This window comes from Engraulis encrasicolus, chromosome 13 (genome assembly GCF_034702125.1).
Source record: "Engraulis encrasicolus isolate BLACKSEA-1 chromosome 13, IST_EnEncr_1.0, whole genome shotgun sequence".
NCBI lineage: Eukaryota > Metazoa > Chordata > Actinopteri > Clupeiformes > Engraulidae > Engraulis > Engraulis encrasicolus.
The window spans coordinates 13,446,470-13,469,888 of NC_085869.1; the positions used below are offsets into that span (position 1 = coordinate 13,446,470).

General features: G+C 40.6%; 1 protein-coding gene across 2 annotated transcripts; it reads left to right on the forward strand.

The window, feature by feature from the left end:
* Positions 1-1,932: 1,932 nt before the first annotated feature.
* LOC134460697 (LIM and calponin homology domains-containing protein 1-like) lies at positions 1,933-22,689 on the forward strand. 2 transcript variants are annotated; one of them, XM_063213080.1, is made up of 14 exons: positions 1,933-2,087; positions 8,662-8,894; positions 10,144-10,255; positions 11,775-11,905; positions 13,176-14,544; positions 14,703-14,762; positions 14,938-15,308; positions 15,686-15,735; positions 15,933-16,076; positions 17,092-17,260; positions 17,653-17,761; positions 20,624-20,726; positions 21,453-21,492; positions 22,373-22,689. In XM_063213080.1, the coding sequence occupies exons 2-13, from the start codon at positions 8,695-8,697 to the stop codon at positions 21,461-21,463; spliced, it is 2,829 nt and encodes a 942-aa protein (XP_063069150.1). In that variant the 5' UTR covers positions 1,933-2,087; positions 8,662-8,694; the 3' UTR covers positions 21,464-21,492; positions 22,373-22,689. The 2 variants fall into 2 exon arrangements, with proteins under 2 accessions (XP_063069150.1, XP_063069151.1); XM_063213081.1 differs by lacking the exons at positions 17,653-17,761; positions 21,453-21,492; positions 22,373-22,689.
* Positions 22,690-23,419: the final 730 nt, after the last annotated feature.

A 23,419-nucleotide genomic window follows, 5' to 3' on the forward strand; every position in this document is an offset into this window, starting at 1 on the left:
TCTGAATAATGAACCAATAGTATGGCCAAAGCACAGTAAGTTTTGTAGCTAAAAATGTCTATATCTGGAAATTCAAAATGGCGGATCATGGAGAAGATCCCCCCTTTTCATGTATGGAAAGTGCTCTTTTCTCAGTCTATTGAATACTTAGAATTTGATGGTAGTGGTGGTAAGTATTTGTTAAAAAGGTAACATTTGTGAATGGGCAGCATGGATTCTGGAAATTAACTACTAAAAATATTACACGGTGCACCTTAAATTGTCAGTTTTCAGGGCTGCTCGTGAGCTGATGCTGCAATAAAGGAAACGGATACATTTTTCAATAAAGTTAATGACTGTGACTTGGATGTAAATGGCTGGGTAAATAGTTGCCAAGGAACACCTGTGCCAAGCCAAACACAGTAGGCCTACGTACAATTAGTTGTATACAGACTACCCCTGGGTGCAAATAGCCTCTTCCATCTAATCATATTCGAGATGAAAGATTCAAGATTTATTTGATTAAATCTCATTGTAAGTGTATAAGAGAGTAACATTCTTTGTGTTCATTCTCCTCAAAAGTAAAAAAAAAAATGACAGGTGTATGTGTGTGGGTGTGTGCCCGTGTGTGCGTGCGTGCATGCGCGCGCGCGCGGGTGTGCGTGTGTGCGTGCGTGTGTGCGTGCGTGCGTGTCTGTGTGCGTGCGTGTATGTGTGTGTGTGTGTGTGTGTTCAATTCTGCACCGCCATTGTATCTTGTCTCTCCCAATGCTTTCTACACAGTAAATTATTACTATTACTATTACGAATAATTAGTACTATTTTAGAGCATATACAGTATGACTTCACAGTGTTGTTAACTGAACACTCAAAGAGTTATTACTTAGTCTGAATAGTGTTGGATTAACACTGTAACATTTTCTGTGTAGGTTTCCTGAGCTGTGTACTTGAATGAATGAATGAATGAATGAATGAATGAATGAACTTATTTAGTCTGTTCATGTAAAAACATTGTATAGTAACTAGTGTTGCACCGATTCCGATACCAGTATCGGCCGGGGCCCCGATACTACACTAAAATGGTGATATCGATATCGGCTGATACCAACAAATAGGGCACCGATACCATTTACAGATGCTCGTATGACACTTAAACGCAGCCTTGATCTTAGTTATTTTATATCATCGGTATTTAAAAAGTATAGTTTTACTGGAGTAGGCAGCAGCCTGACAAAGCCATAATAGCAATGATGTTACATCCAAGTAGTAGCCTATAAAACTTTTCAAATATAGACTGTATATAAATTTCAAACAGAGTAGTATCAGTATGGTATCGGTATCGGCTGACGCTGCACAGTCGGGTATCCGGTATCGGTATCGGGCCTAAAAAATGGTATCGGTGCAACACTAATAGTAACAGTAATCATATATTAAAAGGAATAAATAGACAAGGATATACTCAAAAAAGTCCCAAGACTTATTTCCATTTACTATATGTTGACTTATTAGCTGTGAATCCTCGAAGCCGACCATTAGATATAATGCATCTGCTTGATGTGATCAGTCTTCAAATTAAATATGTGGTGCTTGTTAGTGGGAGAAAAAAGATGTCCAGAGCCAAGCTTTGTATTTCTCGTTTTCCCTCTGTCTTTTGATTGGACGGGAGTGCCCCAAAGACAGGTAGTTGATGGAGCGTAATATTCATGTTCTATTGTGATATTGACACTTCTGAGTATTACAGTGTACATAACTTTTTTTTAAATCATGAGGAACTTTTTTTCACCAGCATACGTAAATACAACAGGAGGGGGTTGGGTGAAATATGAATCAATATTGCTCAAAACAGGTTTGCCTACATGCATTATTTGTGTGCCTGTCGACTATACACACCCATGAGTGCTGTTATTCATTTAACCCCACCCCTGTCAGTTTGGAATATCAGTGAACTTTGGATCCTGTGAAGTCTACTCTGTGCTACGTCAAAAAAGGCTGCATTCTCCTGTCCTGTGGAGTCTTAAACATTGCCTTCAAGGCTTCTCAAAACCAGAAAAACGGAAGCTGTCGGCACCTCTGTTTTCCAAAATCTGTAGGATTCACTTCACACACAGGTGACTATGAATGTACTACTCTTTCTTTCCTCTGTGACACACGAGTAGGACAATGAATGACTGATGTAGGAACTTGCTTAAAATGTCTGTAAAAAGATAGCTCATTACCGGGGTAGTAATTTGCTTTAAATGCCTGTAAAAAAAGATAGCAAATGACTGGTGTACTAACTTGCTTTTGATGTGAAATGTGGCAGACGGATTCCTCTTCATTGTAATGCTTTCAGCTCTTTGAAATCCTGTGACAGTTTGAAACTGAAGCGTGACACAAGGCAATCATAAGGCTTTATGTCTGATTCGCTTTCTTGAAATCCTGTCTGGGCTGCTTGACACTTTGAGTGGGAGACGTGATCAGGAAGTTTTTTTCTTTTTTTTTTCTTTTCGTGTTTGCCTGTCCATAGTATGTGGCAAAACTTTGGTATGACATTGTGAGTACAAATGACGAGAATGTGTTTGTTGTGTGGGAAAGAAAAGCAGGGCATCTTTAATATCTTGTTATTTCAACCAGGTGTGTTTCCAGATGTTCTGGAAATGTCCTCAATTGTTGCTTTGTTGAAAAAGAGTCTGCCAAATGCAGTATAATGTTATGTAATGTAATGTAACAGTAGGCCTTGTATGTACTTTGCTGACCTGCGACAACCTAACAATGCCTGGAGTAGTAGTAGGAGTGGCACAGTGGTGTAGTCTACTTTTTTATGGTGGGTATACTGTATATTTGAGCATTTTTTGAAGTGGGTATACTGTATATATTTGTGCTATTCAAAATAATGGATCAATCCATTTTAAGTGGGTATACTGAAATCCCTGAAATTTTGAAGTGGGTATACTCCGTATACCCGCGTTCTACGTAGACTACACCACTGGAGTGGCAGGAGGGAAGTAAGGCAAGGCCATATTGTATAGGCCTATAAATGGATACAGTCCAATAAAAGAAATGATATAAAGGGGTGAGAGCTAATCTTCCCAGGGCATGTTGAAAAGTGTGAAAAGGTGTGCTTTTTCAGACTAATGGCATCCCCTATGGCAGTGTTTTTCAACCACTGTGCCGGGGAACATTAGTGTGTCCTGAGAGATCATCTGGTGTGGAAAATTATAGTCTGTCATATAGGCAATAGGGTTTTGTTTTCTATTCACATTTACAATTGGTGGTGGTGTGCCTTGGCTCAAAAAAGGTTGAAAACCACTGCCCAATGGAACAAAGTCGACTAACCATAATGTGGTTGTATGTTTGAAGTAGTACATGATGTGGTTGGTTGAAGTAGTGTAGCCAGATGGGAAGCCGGCAGGGGGGACAAAGGGATCATTTGTCCCTGGCCCAGGGACAGAGGGGGCCCAAAATTGGGTTTCTATTACATTGGATTGGGGGCCCTTTCAGATTACTTTGTCCTGTGCCCAGAAAAAGCTGTCAGCGGCCCTGGCCAGATGCAGCAGTCAGATGTCATTTCACTTCATGGAAACAGTCTGAAATCGCAGCACTAATATTCTTTTGCTCCATATTACCTTGTAAATTACATTACATCACAGTACAGTGCATTAAGCTTTTGATTTAATCAATTTTGATCGAGATGTTTACATTTCCTGTGCACCTTGTATCTGCTAGTGAGGTTGGCTATGATTATGTCCTCGTTTGTAAGTCGCTTTGGTTATAAAGCATCTGCCAAACGCAATGTAATTACATGTGATGGTTGAACAAGAGACCTGGATAGACGCCACAATGTCTTCAGCTCTGTTCGCCAATTAGCCGGCCCCAGCCCGCCCGCACGCTCGCTCATACTTCCTGGTTTTCAAAAGACCAGGGGGCTGATTTATCAGATGACGATCATTCCTGAGCAAAGCGTGAGATTTATGAACATGTACTTGAACGTCGAAATTTGCCTAAATATACGCAGGTGTTGTAAAACAATTGTGGCTGAATTATGATCATATATGGCCAAAGAAGAGCTCGTAGTCTCTTAACACATACCGTTCTATCACTGGAACGTTGTAATAGTCACTAAAAAAACTTGACTACCATAGTACTACATCACTATGACAGAGCACAGAGCCTTCAGTAATACATTACGACTTGGTCATTGCCATTGGTACCAGCTAATTTATAACATGTGTTGTGGCATGAAGGGTTAAGCTCTGATCATCATAAGAATTGTGCACAAACTGAAAGTAGAAGGACATTTTCAGGGTTTGAACTTGATTGCGTTATCTCTGATTCCAGATGTGGAGGATTTCTTATTTCCACATCTGGGGCCAGCTAGAGGGCATGACCTTTGAGATATGACATTCCTAAGCATGGCTTAGAACACAGGCTCCCAAACTTTACCATGACAAGTTCCCACATATACAGTTAGATTCCAGCCAAGGCCCCCCTTACATGGGCCGTGCCACACTATTCTACTGTGCATCCCCTTTCAAAACCATAGTGTAAGTCTGTTGGTCAGTGCCCCATAGACTGCGTGGGTTTTCACTCACGGCTTATCTGAGATGGGTCCACGAAACACAATTCATTCCTCCAGAGATTGGGAACTTACGAACCATCATGGCATTAAAGGCTAGCAAGAAAAACTACCACGTGACTTGCGAACTCAACTCAACCAATTGTGCATCCACACAATCAAGTGGTTATTCAATTGGAACATCAATTGGACCACCGCCACATCAGACATATGATTGGACAGCCACATCCCCATCGGTCATCTGATTGGATAGCCACAATTGGGCATCCACATCCAGTTGGACATTTGTGTATCCTATTTGACATTCACATCAGATATCGGATTGTAAATCTACATCAGACATCCACCATGGAACACATCTGAAGCACACTTCCTTTTGGAACAGCACTGGGCGAGTCGCTATGACGTCAAATCACACTTCACTTTGAGAAACGGTCGGTGCATCACACCCGTATCAGACATCCATTTGGACATCCGCATCTCATTGGACATCTACAGCCAAAAGCATTTTTGACCACCATGTCCACTTCTTTGGCTTGCGTTTGTTGAATGAGGCTCTTCCTTCTCACGAAAAGCTCCAAATATGGATACAATTATTGTATGGAAGTAATTGTAATTCTAGCTGTTCAAAGCAAGGTTAGGAACACAAGTTGCTACTGTCAATCATGCCACCCCTGACAACCACACTCCTATTAGTATTGATTGATTGATTGCTTTATTGACAACACATCAGTTATCTTCTATTAGAAGCACTGTTCTTCCTGTGGTCAAAACAAATTCATACATTATTTTACATTTTTCTCTTTTCTTTTTACAAATAATACAAACCCCAACAGAAGACAAAAACACAAGACACACAAAACAGAACAAAACAAACTCAAAAGAGGAAATGAGAACCTGTCACTCATACGTTACGTTGGTCCTATTAATACTGCTTTCACCCTATAAATAGAGAGTGAAATAAAACACAAACGGAGAAGGTAGGCCTACATCAGAGCAAGTTAATAAAGTAAAGTACATCCAATAAGAAACCAAAAAAACAAAAAACAAGTCAAGTATTTTGTATAAACAAAAACAGTTTTAATTTAGTTTTGAAGCTTTTGTCAATGTTTTCCTTAATCAAGAAATTGGGCAAGGAGTTCCATGCCAGCATTCCTCTATAGTGCAGTGTTCTTTGTCCAGTTCCAGTTTTGTACGCAGGTAACAAAAATCTTTCCTCGACTGAGTGTCTAGTGGAATAGTATGCATAATTAATTTGGCTATGAGTATATTTAATGCTTTTTAAACAGTAGCCAAAATGATTGTCATGGATGTCAACAACCTTTAAACAACCTTTAAACAAACTTTAAAGTTTATTTAATGTTTTGTATGTTTATGTTTATTATTATTTAATGTTATTTGAAGCCGTAACACGAACGTTTCTGTCTTCATTACTTCAAGCGGAAGAGTGCCACTTGGCTTACACTTACCACATCAGACGGACAATTGCACTGTTCATGAAGTGGAATGTTCATGGTGCCATATACCGCAATGGAGTTGGGCCAAGGCAAATCTGTCAATAGTTATAAATGTCAATAGAACAAATACTGCTTGTTGCAGTGGAACGCTCATCTCACCATCATCAACATTAGCCTCGTTTACAAAACAGAATTAACTCAATTTAATTACAAAATAAAACTTATTTCCACTTTGAAAACATAATGTAAACACTTCAAGAGTCGGAATGAAATGAAAGTGCAATGTAAACTCAAAGGAACTATTTAATTCGGACTTTAATTTCTGAAGCATTATGTAAAGGTGGCCATTGATAAACATGCAGAATCTTACAAGTGAGTTTGACCATTTACCCTCTACAAGGACAGTTGATGACCCCTGGGTATACCCCTGGAGTTTCCCATGCATAAAAAGCATCAGACAGTCACACAAACCCCTTTACAAAGATTATTTATAATGCATACTTTACTCCATACATATAATACTGTATGTGTATAGTATAATAGTATATTATTATTAAAGGCTACTGTGTGACATTCAAGCAAAAAAAAAAAAGAATAAAAAGTGGATTCAACTTGTAGGCCTGCTTGACTTGTGGATGTGACGAGCAGAGGGAATAAAACGTGTTCAGGAAGTACAAACTCTGCCACATTTTCCTGGCCTTCAACTTAAAAATCTTGAGTTTTTGCCACATTCCTTGCAGACATCTAAGGACCATGGGTAGTTCAGATCATTTTCTTTTACCACAGAATATTCTCCTAGAGTGAAAATATTTCTCGTTTGTGTTGATATTTCAGAATTGCATCAGCAATAACTGGTTCATAAAAAAAATTCCGCAACTATCACGATGCCATGTATGTCCTTTGTCCTTTCCCTGGTGTCATAAACGGTTATCTGTTTCTGAGATTAGAATGAGTTGTCCTGTGAATGAGTTTAAGGGTGAAGTGTCCAAGCAACATGAAACGCAGTGATAGTCTTCTGAATACATGTACATTCCTGAAGGGTGAAGCACAGTAGATCTAAAAAGAATTCAAATACAATATTGCTGACAGCATACTTATAAACATAAGAGCATTCAATATGTCTAGTGTATTGAAATTGGACCTGTGATGTGTTGCGAATTTGTACTCGATAATGAGGAATGTTGTGTCGACAGCAGAAATGGGGTGAAATGTTACTATTCAACTAACTATTCCTATTCAACACTATTCAGGAACGGTGTGGTACAAGTGATATTGGGCTTGTGTTTTGTGTTGCTTTAATTGTGTGTGAAGTTGCAGGTTGTAAGTTATTTAAGTTATTGTAGTAGGTTATTATTTTTTTCCAGGCCTGTGGATTGTTTTGGGCTTGGCTTCTGCTCTGCAAATTATTTGGATGTTTGGGTGGATGTCTGTGAATGGCATCCCGGTATTTGGTTTCCTACGAAACCAAATGATGCATGCCGCCAATGCCTTCTCTCTCTTAATTGTGTGTGAAGTTGCAGGTTGTAAGTTATTTACATTATTGTAGTAGGTTATTCTTTTTTCCAGGCCTGTGGATTGTTTTGGGCTTGGCTTCTGCTCTGCAAATTATTTGGATGTTTGGGTGGATGTCTGTGAATGGCATCCCGGTATTTGGTTTCCTACGAAACCAAATGATGCATGCCGCCAATGCCTTCTCTCTCTCATGCCCAGGGGTGTAACTAGCAGGTTCAGCAGGTGTGGTCACACCCTAGGCTTGTGACATCCTGAGGGCCCCGTCGCAACGATAGACCTCACCATCCCAGATTATAAAATAAATGTATTCTAATTTGGCGTTGGAAAATGATTATTCTGTTCAAAGTGCAGCAAATCATCACAACTTAATTACCTCATAGGCTTGTCCAAACCTGACTCACCAGATGAATGTTAATCCACACATACCTAGAACTGTGAGAAAAGAATGATGTCATCAGAAATATGGCTTGATGGAAAGGTGGGGTTGTGCAGAATTTCGTTTGCGGGTGGTGGCGTTTGAGATTGGTTTGTTAAATGACACACCGATGCATGAACATGTTTTTATGAAATTGTCAGAGCATGTTGGTATGAAGTACATGTTGGTATTTTTTTGGGGGGGGTGATCCAAATTTCTTTGAAAATACTTTTAGCTCTTATTGCGCTTTGGAATGCTTTTTGAACCGTGTATGGAGGCTAATGCATACCCACAACAGGGAGAGAGAGAGAAAAGCTGCCAGCATTCACACACACACACACACACACACACACACACACACACACACACACACACACACACACACACACACACACACACACACACACACACACACACACAACCACACACACACACACACACACACACACACACACACACACACACATACGCGCGCACACACACACACACACACTCGTTGGGTTTAAGGGTTGCTAAAATATTCTTAGGGACAAACATTTTGAATGTTTTTATTTTATTTTAATATCATGATGTAGCCTCTAATTGTCTGAAAGGCGCCCGACCTTTGAGAGCCCTCAACTTGGATGTCTCGGCATGTTATTCTCTCACCAGTATTTCTATAGCCTACACCTGACAAATGAAAGTCATTGGGTTCCTACCTATTCTTTTCCCCATCTTTTATCAGTCTTCTTTGTCTTCCCCAGTTGGGCTGTGATCCTGATCTGGGATTAAGGATCATGGACAACAGAGACCCAAAATACCGCCGCTCCCTGGTGGTCACACCCAGGGTGAGCACCCAATTCAACCAGTTCCTGCCCACCAAAGACAAACCCTCTGGATATGTTCCTGCTCCTCATCACAAGCCAGCTGAGCAGGAGGAAGATGGCGGACGCGACTGGGGCAATCCTGTGTCATCGAGAAAAAATATGATGTACAGGTAAGGTCATTTCATATGTGGGGCAGCCACATATGGCCTAGTGATTAGGGAGGTGGACTTAAAGGGTTCAAAGGGTTGCAGGTTCGACTCCCACCCTCACCTCTCCCTATACCTCCATCCATGGCGGAAATGGCCTTGAGCCAAGGCACCTTACCCCACAATGTTCCAGGGACTGTAACCAATACCTGTATATAACTGTAAGCCGCTTTGGATAAAAGCCTCAGCTAAGCATAATATAATCTAATAATAATACTGTACATATATTTGTAGGCCTATATGCCTTTCAAGACCCCTAATCCTGCATTGTTATGGGTGAGCTGGCTAGTCAAAAGCAAACTGTATTTTGTTGTCAAAATCAGCACATCAGTAAAAGTACAATAAGTACCTGGGGTACAGTCCATTATCCAAACTCTCCTCCTCGACCTGTGCTGGTGGCCCTGCGCTTCGCTGACGGCCCGCTTCCATGGAGAAAACAATAAAGTTTCCCCGCTGTCAGACAAGCCACAACAACATTTGGGGGGCTTTTGCCCATTCAACATCCCGATTGCAAATGAGAAAATGTCCTTTGAGTTGCGCTTTGGTGAGATATTGAATTACACTTCTGTCATCAATGATGTCTTGCGACGTCATCCTGGGGCCATAAGCACAAGGGAGGACAGTAGTTAGGATGATAACGGAAAGAACACATAGACACACACACACACACACGCACATGTGCGCACAGGTGAGGCATACAGGTGAGTCTTACAGGTGAGACATCTAAGCTTCCCACAAGCAAGTATTTGTAATTGAGGTAGCTTCTTGCTGTAGCTGTTGGGCCCTCCCTGTCCAATACTGACAAATATCCAGTGTGTCCTACGTTGTATGCAATTGGATTATAGGTTTGAGAGACTTTTCATTCCTCATCAAAAACATTTTTGTGGAATGAGTCAGGGATATTATTAGTGGAGTCACTTAATGCAGGATTTTAGTAAGTAAATAGTAGTAGTATCATAGGGTGTCAACAACCTTACTTTGCATCATTGAATACTATCACTACGTTCACATGAGGCATTTAATTCCAAATTAACTCACTTTAATTCTGAATAAAGGTTAACTCCGCTTTGAAAACGTCATGTAAACACTTAACAATTCGGAATTAAATGAGAGATCAAAATAAACTCGACCCAACTATTTCATTCAGAATTATTAATTTGGTATTATAAAAGCCATGGTAACCGTAGCCATTATCTCTGTTCCCAAATAACAGGAGCAAATCAATGGCAGACATTCCGATGGACCCACAACAACAACAACAAAGATATGAAAGGTTACAAAGTGTTCGTCTTCAAATGAAGGAGAGTGACGACCAATGGCAAAATGTAAGTATGTGATTGTGAATGTCACCACATACTATGCAGTAAATGTAAAATAACAGTTAATGTACTAATGCACTAACACTGATGTACATCAGGTTATTCAATTAGAATTGAAACCAAGAACTTAAGTCGGGCCGCACATTTTCAGCCATCTCTAACATGGAAAAGACACTTCAAATCAGTACTCCGCAACCAATTTTTCAAGATGTTCCTCTAACCTAAAACCTAACCAAATTTAATGTGAATGTACAAGACGAGCAGGAGATTCACAAGCAAATCATGTGTTGCAGTATCAAAACTGAAATGTATACTGCTACAGTTGGGGGCCATGCCTGGACAGCATGTGGACTGCATCTGGGCCGCCAATTTAATAGCCCTGATGTACATCAACGTAAACGGCATGCATTTCAACACATAAGCCCATTTTTACTGTGAATGTGTGGTGTGAGAGGGAATTGAATCCTGAGATTGTGGGAGAGCATGGGATTAGTGATTTATCAGAATCAAAAGAACACATTTAACATGGAGTTCCAATAGTCTTATGGAGGGTTTTCTGTTCATATTCTGGCAGCTGAATTCAGTGCTGTTGAACTATACTGGAAATTCAAGCTTAACATCATTGTTTCACAAATCATCGCTTGCACAAATTCTATAATGGGTGGATCAGAAATGTTCTCATGTTCTCCAAGTAGTTGCTGTAATTAAATGAAAGTGAGTGGATGCATCAGGCGGTCAGGCCCGAATGAAGATGGCCCGGGGCCCCTAGGCTACAGGTTGCTATGACCCCCCCCCTTAGGGCAAATTACTGACATTACAGATTCATTTTTCAATATTGCTTCTTGTCAAATTTCTGCAATTTTTGGCTTTTGGTCAGTCAGGGACCACCTGGAGGGTGGGGGGCCCCTAGGCTGCAGCGGTATCTAACCTGTGCGTTACTCCTGCCCTGCAGGTGGTATTACCCTGGTTATGAACTCACTCAGGCAATACAAATTTACGGTCAAGATACTGTAGCTTTTTTTCTTACCTCCACCAAGGAGGATATGTTTTCAGTCGCGTTGTTACCTCCACCAAGGAGGTTATGTTTTCGGTCGCGTTGGTTTGTTTGTCTGTCTGTCTGTCTGTCTGTCTGTCAGTCTGCCTGTCTGTCTGTCAGCAGGATAACTTAAAAAGTTATGAACGGATTTTGATGAAATTTGATCGATTTTGTGGAGATGTTGGAGATGACAAAAAGAAAAAGTGATTAAATTTTGGTGGACATCCGGATCCAGGATTTAAAAAAAAGATTCTTCACCATCGCGGAATAGGGCTGATTTTGACGTTCTAGATTCTAACGCCACAAAAACAAGGCAGAAAGACTTATGGTGTACAGTAACACAGTCAAATGTTCTGTCAAAAGCTTCCTTAGTGGAGGTCTGCGCTCTCCGAGAGCATTTATAGTTTCTCAGTGTTTTTTTCAGTTTTGAATGCCTCAAGCATTCCATTATTTTGCACAAAGGCTGACTGACCTCTCTGTTTCACACAGGACCTAACAGAGTGGAAGAATCGTCGGAAGAGTGTGAATGTTGATCTTGTGAGAAAGAAAGAAGAAAGGGAGAAGATTGACCAGATTACCAGTGGCACAGAAACCAAAACATTGGAGGAGAGGAAGGAGAGGTACACTGCAATAGACATGTCCATTAGTAGTGCTTTTTTAGGGCCCGAGCACAGGACTGTGACTGGTGGGGAACTTCCACCCCTGGCACGAGGCCAATCTCCCCATTTATTATTTTTTTCAGATATCAGGCTTTTCTCTAATCATACCTTGTTTTTTGTCAACACCGTCAGACACAATTAAAAGCAATTAAAATTGTATTCATTTGGTTGCATATGTATCTGGAGTTTCTAAGTCATTATGTGTATTTTTTGGTTCAAACATATGCCTTTAAATGTTGAAAATTCACTTTTGTTCTATTTTAATACGGTTTTATGTGTACTAATTTCAAAATATGTACCGTCATATAGTGCTTACTTTATGCCTAAATAGAGCAAACATTTTTTTGTTATTTCACAAATATTCGTGTAGGCTTAAATTTGCTATTACTTTAATAATTCAACAACTCCTAAGGAAAATCTTCATTTAAAATATCGTGCTTCATACCTCTTCTGAAAAAGTATATATTAATTAACATGAATGTGGTAATACTATTAAACCCCCTGACGGTGTTGACAGTTTATGGTTGGGAGAGTACTAGTGTCCAAACAAATTAACAAATTGAGGAGAAAATAGTAAACCTAGAGGAGCTTCAGTGATGGTGAAGTATGCAGTAGAGCTACAGGTTTGAAAAGGGGTCCTCAGTAATGACAATGGCCTTGTGCATACCTGATTTTATTGCCGTTTTAACAAAAATCTGACGGTGGTGACCAATATACTGTATGTTACACATTTTGAGCAATCAGAAAATAACAGTAAATATTGTTTTACACTCACTATGTGCACATCTGTAGAACCACTTCAATACGTTCTTCCACGTCACGGTGATATTTTTCAATACCATCAGTGTTTTTCTACATTTTGAGTCAATTGATGTAATGATGATGTCTGTCCTTGAACAGCCATTTTTACAGGGTGTGGGCTGGTTTGTAGCCATGAAAAGTAATAAAATTAAACTTAAATATTTCAAACAACTGTGCATTTGTGGGACAGACCCCTTGGTCATTACCTGGATTAATTTTTTTTAAGAAAATGTAGCTGATTTTCAACCGAATCAGCACGTTTATTGCAGGAACAGGTTTTTGCCAAACTTTCAAGAATCAGTCAAAAGCGAAGGTAGCACTGGCTGCACAGACCGATCTGGTCTTAGTTACCATCTGTTTTCACAGAATATCTGCAGACTACATTTGTTATACTACTCAAAAGTGTTCTTGTCCTGTTTTGTTATGACAGACCGGAAGTCCAGAGGAACAAATTTGGCAGATCTCACTACTTCTCGTATGACGATTCTGACTTATGGGGGAGGAAGACTGTGGGAGACTACAAAAACACTGCAAGTGACGACGTGTTCAAGACCAGTCAAGTTTCAAGAGACTACAAGAACACTGCAAGTGACGACGTGTTCAAGACCAGTCAAGTTGCAAGAGACTACAAGAACACTGCAAGTGACGACGTGTTCAAGACCAGTCAAGTTTCGAGAGACTACAAAAACACTGCAAGTGATGACGTCTTCAAGACCAGTCAAGTTTCAAGAGACTACAAAAACGCTGCAAGTGATGACGTCTTCAAGACCAGTCGGGTTCCAGAGCAATCAAGTTCCCCGTCTGAGGCCCTCACATCATCACAGGCCACTCCAAGCTCCTTGACACGTGGATCAAATCCACCTGCCGTCACCTCACTCAAAAACAGCAGTAACGCACCGTCACAAACTCTTGTCGACGTGCCCAGCAGTGCCGGTTCTGACCCGGAGGAAGCCCTCTCGTCAAGCGGCGACAGCAGTCCCACTTCCAGCACACCACCACCTGTTTTTGACCACCGCACCCAAATCGAAGAGGTCCGTAGTAGCACCAAAGAAGAAGAGCACGTGTGGGAGAGTCACAGCACCTCCACTGCCGTCAGTGACTTTGCCAGACACCCCAGCCCGTTTGACAGAGCCTCAGAGGAGGGACACCACAGTCCTGGCAGTAGTAACAGCAGTCCTGGAACTACCCCTGTCACCAGAACGCCTGTGTTTGATCACACCCAAAATGCAGAAGTCTTAAATAGTCCTAAAAACGAGCCCTCCTGGAGAAGCTGGTCCAATATCAACACCTCTGCAGAATCAGAGCAGCCCAGACGCCAGGTGGAGAGAGCGGAGGAAGAGGATGATCACAGCAGTGTCACCAGTAGCAGTCCTACTTCCAGCCCTGTGCCTACTTTTGACCACACTCCCGCAGTCCAAAGCAGTCTAAAAGAGCCCCTGTGGAAGAGTAGCGCCAGTATAAACCCCCCTGCTGACCAGCCCAAACAGCTGTTGGAGAAAGCATCAGTTGATCTCAATGCAGCTGTTTTTGGTCGCACTCCCGCAGTCCAAAGCAGTCTAACAGAGCCCCTGTGGAAGAGCAGCACCAGTATCAACCCCCCAGTTGCCCAGCCCAGACGCCTGTTGGAGAAAACATCAGTTGATCCCAATGCAGCTGATTTTAAAAAACCGTCAGTCTCATCCATCGCTCCAACGCCTTTTCAAAGATCCAACACCACAGGATGGTTATCAACTATGGTCACTCCACGCCCCTACGGATCTCAGTCCAGTGGACGAAGTACTTTAACTAGGATATTTAGTGTAAGTACAGTTAATTCTTCCATCCCATCATTAATTGCATATGTTGTTGTACAGTATGTTTGCTTTACTTTGTGAACTTGTCCAGTAGGTCTACATATCATAGGGTATAAAAAAATATTCACCTCTAAAATATGTTATATCACTGCTTCCCTTTAAAGGTTGACAAAATCACAAAGAAGGACACAGCACAGCCATCTGCTGGTGAGGGAAATCAGCATGTGAGTAGCCAGATTTTCAACTGAACTATTCAATAGTGTTATCAAAACCACGTGGGCCCTATTTCAAAATGACATGTAGGCCTAGTGTGTACTTTACTGGGATAATGAAACAAACGAAAACAAGTAACTTCTTAGGGACCTACTGTACATGTAATAGGCTATGTACTATGTTCAGCAGACAGAGAAAGCCCCGGACGTGAACGACTTTGGATTTAGGCGATCCCATTCTCTCTATGATTCCCGCCTCACCTCAACTTTGAGTGAGGGGAAAAAACAAGAGGAGAAAAGGAGGAATTTCGAAGAATATCATCACTATCAAGAAGAAAACCAAGAGAAGCAGAGGCCAAACCAGACGGAGGAACCATGGGGTCACAGGGAGAATAGAAACCATGACGTGAAGATAGCAGAGGAAAAGCAGAGAGCAGTACAAAGCATACAAAGTGCCCTTCAACACCTGGAGGTGAAGACAAATCCGCCAGAGGAAGAGAGTGAAGAAGATACAACAGCTGAAGATGGAAATCGAATCCTTCTAACATGGCAGCCACGGTTAGACTTAATGATGCCTTCATCATGTGCAATGAAATGTTTCCATTCATTTATGTAGTAGTCATTTGTGTTTTTTAAATCTTTTGTTCCAGAACATACTGGATTTTTTTTGGTGAAAGGACAGCAAAGTATTTTTCATATGCAATTGCTTTTAAGAATCCGTCATTTGCGGGTATCCATTTGCTAAAAGACCAACCAAACCAACCAAATATATTCTCATTAATAGGCATATTAAAATAGATTTTTTTTAATTGACTCTATTTTTTTAGAGAAAAATAAAGATTGCAGAAATACATTTTGTTGACATTTGCATACTACCCCAGCTAAGAATAAAATAATCAAGATAATTATTTTTTTAATCATTTTGTCATTTTCAGGACAGAGTCTCAATCCATACCTGCTCCCAGTGAACCTGAAAGGCCCATGGGTTTGTTTGCTTCCAATCTGGTTTTCAGGCTGAACATACTGTATTTCTACTTCTCTACTTTTTCTACATTTTCTTTTAACTTTTTTTTTTGTCTTTTTTGTGTGTGGTGTCGAATACTAATGTAATTTTATCTAATTAATTTTTGAAGGCTTTCAGGTGTTTATGGGCCTATGTTTTCTTTCTGTTCCTATATTTAGGTAAGGTTACTAAACCTGGGGGAATGACTGCATGGTTCCTTGGTGAGGAGTCGAAGAAAGAGAGCCAACGAGCGGCATTAGCAGAGCTGGAGGCAGACAGAAGGAACATTGTAAGCACGTCGAGATACAGTAAAGCAGAAAAAGGTAATAGCACCAGCAGGGACGCTCACAGTGGGGGTCTGGGGACAAAGGGAGCAGCTGTCGCAGGCCCAGGGAAAGAGGGGGCCCATAAATGAGTTCTCATTAGCTTAGTAAACTAGCCCCACCCTAGCCTGGCGACGCCATCCGATGTACTCCACCCAAAGATTTTGGCTCCGCACGGAGTCGGCTTTTCGCTCAGGCTAGCCCCACCTAACCTGGTTCTCATGATGGTTAAGTTTAACGAAGATGCACGAAGCACGAAGGGTCTGCATGAGAGCAAGGCAAAGCCTCACCCGCCAGCGGGGGGACACACACACAGCTGTCGTTTTTTCCTCTGTGTGTCAGTTTGAGGTTGTTTGGGTTTTTCTATTTGCTTTGTATGACCGTTAACTGTATGCAGTTACCTCACATTAGGTGCAGCATCATTAAAGTGTCAGCAAGTAGCAGGGCTTGACATTAACTTTTTTTTCCCATGAAAATGAAAATGAAGTGATAAAATAAGACAATCAGTGATATTAACATACAGTAGCCTTGCGTGCCATCCTACGTACTTCCACCAAAGGATTGGCTCCACTACTACGAAATGAAATGGTAGTATTATGGGATGGTCAGGACCAGGCTAAACATACAGTAGTGTGTTAAATGAAACTACCTACAGTGTATCAGACCAATAGAATCTGAATGATCTTTCTTGAACCTAAATATAACACAAGGGACAACACAGGATAAAACTACTGCAATACTGTATGTCATACCCAAGAAGTAGTTACATGCCAAAGTGGCTAGTGAGACAAAAAATACTAATTAAATTATAACTAATTACTTATTATTCAGTGCGCATTTACCCATTTTTGATCAGTTGGCAGGTGCCAGTGTCAAGCCCTGGTAGGTATGTGTAGTCAGCCCATTCCATCCCATTGCAATGGTAACCAAATCAAGAACCATACGCGTTCATGTCATTTATGACTTCTGAATATGAAGCCTATGCCAACATACCTTCAATGCTTTATAATTGCAGTTGTGAGCAGCAGTGAGGAGGAAGAGGATCCAAAGTATGGATTTCGTTCTGAAATGAACTACGAGCAAAGTCTGCCGAACACAGAGAGAAACTCTGGTCTGTCAGACAGGAGTTGGATGAGGCAACAAGTCAGTCAGGAGCCAGATCATTCTTCAGATCAAATTGCAAGGTTAGTGTAAGTTATTTTGATTATGTGTTTTAAAGCTCTAATGATGCCCAGAGAGAAACTAACAAGGGATAAAAGCAGTCCTTTCATAAATCTTGACCCTACGCCTGTATGTATTTGACCAATGCACTAAAGACAATGCCACTAACATTTAGGGTCCATTACACCACAAGTTCAATACACCAGGAGTATTTTTCTCAAAATGGAAAACACATTGTGCATACAGTACTGGTACATAACACTGCAAATACACCCTGACCCTAACCGTACCCCCTCTGTCTTAAAGGGTTTGTGCTTTTCAGTATCAGCTTGTTCAGAAAACCATACTGTTTATATGTTGTTACGTTTATTATTTTCATTTTATTATTCATTTTAATATTTTCATTTAAATACAGGTCGGTCAGTGGGAAGAAAATCTGTACGTTATGTAACAATCCACTTAGCAAAGGAGCAGCCATGATCATTGAGTCATTGTCACTGTGTTACCACCTGACCTGTTTCAAGGTGAGTCCATGTCTGTTCAAATTCAAAATAGTGCTGGGCGGCCCAGCCGTGACTTAGTCGGCTGGGCACTGGACTACTATGCGGGCGACCCCGGTTCGATTCCTGACCCGGGTCATTTCCCGATCCTCCCCGTCTCTCTCTTCCACTCATTTCCTGTCCCACCCTTCACTGTCCAGTGATGCGCGGGCCGACGAAAAAACAAGACACACCCGACCGCTTTTTTCCCTAGTCCGCCCGCTTGCCCTGCCCGCAAGAAATATTCATGAAAAATATTGCCCCGGCCCGCTTCCCGACCCGCCTTTGAAAATAGTAGCCGTGCGTCTTTATGAACACCCTGGCGTCATTGGCAAAGCGTAATCACGTCAATAAAGGTCTCAGCATGGTTCACTTCCGAGGGGTCTGGATACACTTCACATCACAGAAAATGCTGAGCTGCAGGTAGGCTATAAGTTCGCTTAAATGGTTGATAGGGAACAGGTAGGCTATGAAAACACCCATAGTGGCAATGTAGCCTACACTTTGTCTTCTTTTGGTTTGGTAGGCTACTCCTCTGCTCTGTCCTTTTCCTGAACTGAAATTGGTTTCGCTTTTTCCTATCCCGAAGTTGAGGGACAGGGTGCCAAGGCCACCCCCTCCCTCACCAGAGACCAAGCGGTTAATTCGGGAGTTTGGGAAAGATAATCGCGTCACATGTGTGTGCACAAACCACAAACGCAACCTGCGCCGCCTGGTGCCACTATAGGCAACGCTTGTCTTTCTAGCGCAAATGATCATTTAGCCCACACAAAGCGTGAACTTTCGTAATCTTAGATGACTGCAATGTAAAGATCCATACATGATCACGTAGGCTGCAGAGCCCTTCTCAACTGATTTAGGCCGACAGTTGCACTCACGATGCTATAACGCGACATGCCCTGTCCAACAAAAAGTAGCCTAGTCTATGTTGAATAGGCTAGATAACATTTTCTCACAAATTAGGCCTATTATTTTCTAATATGAGCATTTCGATCATAATGTTTGTCTGTTACCCAGACTACCAAGTTTGCTCTTCATACAATGCTATTTCATTATTTAGGCTATTTATTAGCCTATTTATTTATTTTAAGTGGCGAGGGCAATGTTCTTCCACTGTAGGCTAAATTACTCACATGAGCACTGCATTCAAAGGGAATAGGCAAATAATTTGGACATTGTAGGCTATAGGCTATAGTAGCCTATTCTATTTCGACAATGTAGGCATAGCCACTCGAATCCCTACCTGTGGAGGAAATTAATCTGTAGGTTGGTGAGCAGACGGAGCCAGCCGTCAAGTGGATTGCCTCGTAGTCGTGGTACGACACAGGAAATGAAAACAAACTCTGTAAGCAACACATGAGTGCGAAACCATTACAATTGTATAAGAAAATATGTAGGCTATATCCATCACTGCACTGTTTAGAGAGCACCCTCTGTGTTCTTCAAAGTGCACTCGATGGTTGCACCTGCTGCACCAGTTACGCGCAGAAGATATTCGGCCGACGCAGGAGCCATTAAGTCTCCTGCAGAGCGCGTGGCACCATCGTAGTTATTCAGCCATATAAACTTTGATCTATTTCGCAAAAAAATGTCCCTGTCTGCTAAAGTAAACTATAGCCTATTGGCTATAGCCTACTTTAAAATTCGGCATCATTTCAAAGGTCCTGACCGACCGCACCCGACCCGAATTTCATTAAAAATAATATTTCATAACCCGTGCCTGCGGTCGACCGCAGTTAACTGCAAGCGCCCGCTGATTTCGGGTCAGCCCGCGCATCACTGGTCCTGTCTATAGTAAGTTGAACACCTCCCCCCCCCAAAAATAAAATAAAATATATATATATATAAAGTGCTAGACAATATGGAAAAAAAACCCATCACGATATGGATTATTTTATATCACTATAACGATATACATGAGTGATTCTACAATTCCCCTACACTTTTGGCAAAAACAAAATGTCAATTATCAGTATTTTTTTTCAACTAAATGACCTAGATGTTTACATAGTGTATATATTTAAGTTTCCAAACAAACAAATTGCCAAGCTTAATCTTAAATCATTTGATAAATACTCTAATGAAAGCGAACATTTGCTTGATTATTTTGTCAACAGTGTTATGGACAAATACTGTCATTTCAAACATATATACAAATACTACAGAGTTGAAACAACATACGTTTGAAAGTGCTTATGTCCCTTAGCAATAATGTTGTCATTAATCTGTGCAACTGATATAGAAAATGTGATTGTTGAGCTTCATAAGTAGGATTTTATGATTCACTGTGATACAGACTGACACATTTTTCATTATAAATCCCTGTAACGTCTGATTTGAATTTAGTCGCCCTCCTTACACAAGACTTCCTTCTCCAGAGATAATCCCTAGTGTCTGTTCATATGATTTTTTCAACACATAAGGGATCAATAGCTCAAAAACACTTTCAAAACAGTCAACCGTGTTACTCAACTGTGTTATGGTCAACAGTGCAGGGGAACAAGTCGGCACTTTTTTAGGAGAAAAAACGAACCCATCTCCCTAGAACACAAATTATTTTGTTTGTTTGTCTGTCAATATGGAGATAAATTGGCAAAAACATACTCCTCCTCCACTGTCATCAGTGTTGCCAATTGGGCTGCTTAGGATGGCCGTGTGCGGGTAAAAATGGCATTTATCAGAAAAAAACGCCCACTTTTTGCCATAGAAATCAATAGAATTGGGCGGGATTTTGTGCTTCTAGACTGAATCTGACATTTGGAAAACGGGACGGCATGAAAACGCCCAAAGCCAGTATTAAATATTCATTCTTGCTGATTTTTTCTCTTCTCTCTGTGTCTACCATAGTGCATCAAATGCCAGGCTGAACTTGGTGGATCAGAAGTTGGAACTGAAGTCAGAATAAAAAATGGACAGCTGTATTGTAACTCTTGCTACATTCGCCTGAAACGTAAGCTTTGTTGATAATCAGTATGGTACTAAATGCACGGTACTACTAAAATTGCCTTTTCTCATAGTACCACAAACCAATGCTAGAAAACCTTTACAAACAGTTGTGGTAAACCTCCTTCAATTGTACATGATTTAAAGTTATTGCATCCAAATTAAATGTTCAAGTTATTTTGTTTTAGTCATATAAAAGTTAGTTATCTTTTACCTGACATGATGCAACGGTGAAACTAACGGTGAAACTTCCATCTTCATCAGGAGTCTCTGATGAAGACGGAAGTTTCACCGTTGAAACTTGTCAGGTAAAAGATAACTAACTTTTACATGTCTGAAACAAAATAACTTGAACCTTTTAATATAACCTCAGTCAAGACATAATGAACGTCACACATTTGTTCTGGCATCCAAGTTCTGTATGTGCCACCGTGCAGCCCGGGGGCCATATTTATAAAGCGTGCATGCGTACCAAAGAATGCGCACATGGAGTTCTGCACAAGCGTTGGTATCGTGATAAGAATCAGGATTCAGTCTGGTAGCTCCTGTCAACTTCATTGACTTTTAATGCAGAATTGCTCTTAGCTGTTCCAGCTTGCTTGAATGAAATGTAGACTGGAATCTGACATATCTAGTTCAAGGTCAATGCAATGATGTTCCCCTCATCACACACAGTAAAGTCATTTCATGGAATGTTAACACAGTGCTCTTTCTTTGTCTCCATTCCTCATAGAAAAAAACTGATCCATCTCTGACAGATGAAAACAACCTGCGTAAGTATGGTTGACTATGTAAAATCAGGGCTGGACTGGGGGAGCTTAAAGGGCCCCCTCATAATTAGCGGTGCAGAATTTACTCACCTGTGGGCCCAACACCTCGTTCAGAATTTTTTATTTTTCATTTTTTAAAAAGTCAGTTTCCCGGTGGGCCCTGCACCCTTGTGGGCCCCTTTTTTCAGAAATGTTAAAGAAAAAAAATGCGTGACTTGAATGTTTGGAATGTTTGTTTTTTTGGGGGAGAATGGTAGTACGCAACAAGTTGGCGGAGGGAGTATTTTTTAAGATTTTACATCTAAAACTTAGATGTAAAGAATACAGAAATGATGACACAACTCTTATCGACGGCAGCTTTTAAAATGCAGTAACCTCTGAACGCACACCATTCCACCAGTGGAACGCTGTAATAGTCAGTCACAGAAAAAAACTACCACAGTATTACACCACTATTACAGTGCACAGGGCCTTCAGCAATAGGCTACATTACGACTTGGTCATTGCCATTGCTGACTAACTTAAACTAAACTAACTAACTAAACTAAACTAACTATTAACGAAACTAAATGTAACGAGTATTAGAATAGAAGAATAGAATAGACTTTATTGTCATGCAAGCATGAAATTTGTCTTCGATCTCACCAAATAAAAACATAAATTGACAATCATTCCCATTGCTCAAAAACATAATACCGTACATAAATCTTTAGATACATCCTGTCCCTCTCGCCACCCTACCCAGCATACACATCAAGATCATACACAGTACAAGTCAGGTACCAGATCCAGTCCCTTATATTCGTTACACCAGTCTAGCTTTGCAGCACATGCAATCATTACTCTATGGTAACTTTTGTCTACTTCTGCTCCTCTCTTACAGTGTGTTTTCTGGGGGTCTTGGAGAGCCAATCAGTCATCCCATTTACTGTACATGCACATGTGACGCCCTCTCATGAAAGCTGTTGAAGAGGAAACAAGCCTAAGGAAATCATACAACCCTGATTGGAAGTTCAGAACATTCTGATTTTGGAATTACTCTTTGTCATTGTTGAGCACAAAAAAGTACAATGATAATTATGGTATTGGTTAGTTGTAGGCCTACTTTCTTATTTGCACTTGCTGATCAATTTCAAGTAAAAATAATAAACTGTCTGTTGTGTCTATGTAAAAACTTGAATAAAACAGATTAAAGCAATATTCACAAAATGTTTATCAGTTTGTTAGAGTATGATCCATTGCATGCCATCCTGCCGTACATCCTGAAGATAATGAATCATTGTAATAATATGGGAATAGTTTTCAGATGGTGCAGACAGGTCTATTTATTTCATACACTGTAGAGTAAACCCAAATGTTTAAAGTACATTAATTAAAAGAAATATGTTAGAAGCACTCAAAGTTTTACTATAGTCATCTTAAGAAAAAAAGATGTAATATATATCTTGTCAAATCTTTTGAGTACTGCTTACTTTTCGGGTTTACAGTGTACAAGGTAACATAGCCTGGTTGTAGGCTACATATAAAGAGATGGAATGCCAAAAGGAGGGTTTTTGTTGTTGTTGCTTATGCTGATAGAGAAATATCTTTGAAATAATTATGCAAGCAATTAATCAGTTAATCGACCCTAATCCATTAATGCTTTAATCGATTAAATAACATTAATTGATCGCCAATTCAACTGGCAAGAGACCCAGGTGAAATGGGCATGTGAGGAGTGTGGGTGAAGAGGGGTGTGACAAGTGGTAATATTTAAATCACCTTTGGATTAAATATTTAAATAGAATTCATCAAATGTAACATTTTATCTCAATTTTTAAATGTGCACTTTTAGATAAGGCAAAGCCTAATAGTTTTTTTCATGAATGATGGTTGGTGTAAATCATCAATTTTGAATAACATGGTCTTATTTAACTGTAATATTTGACTT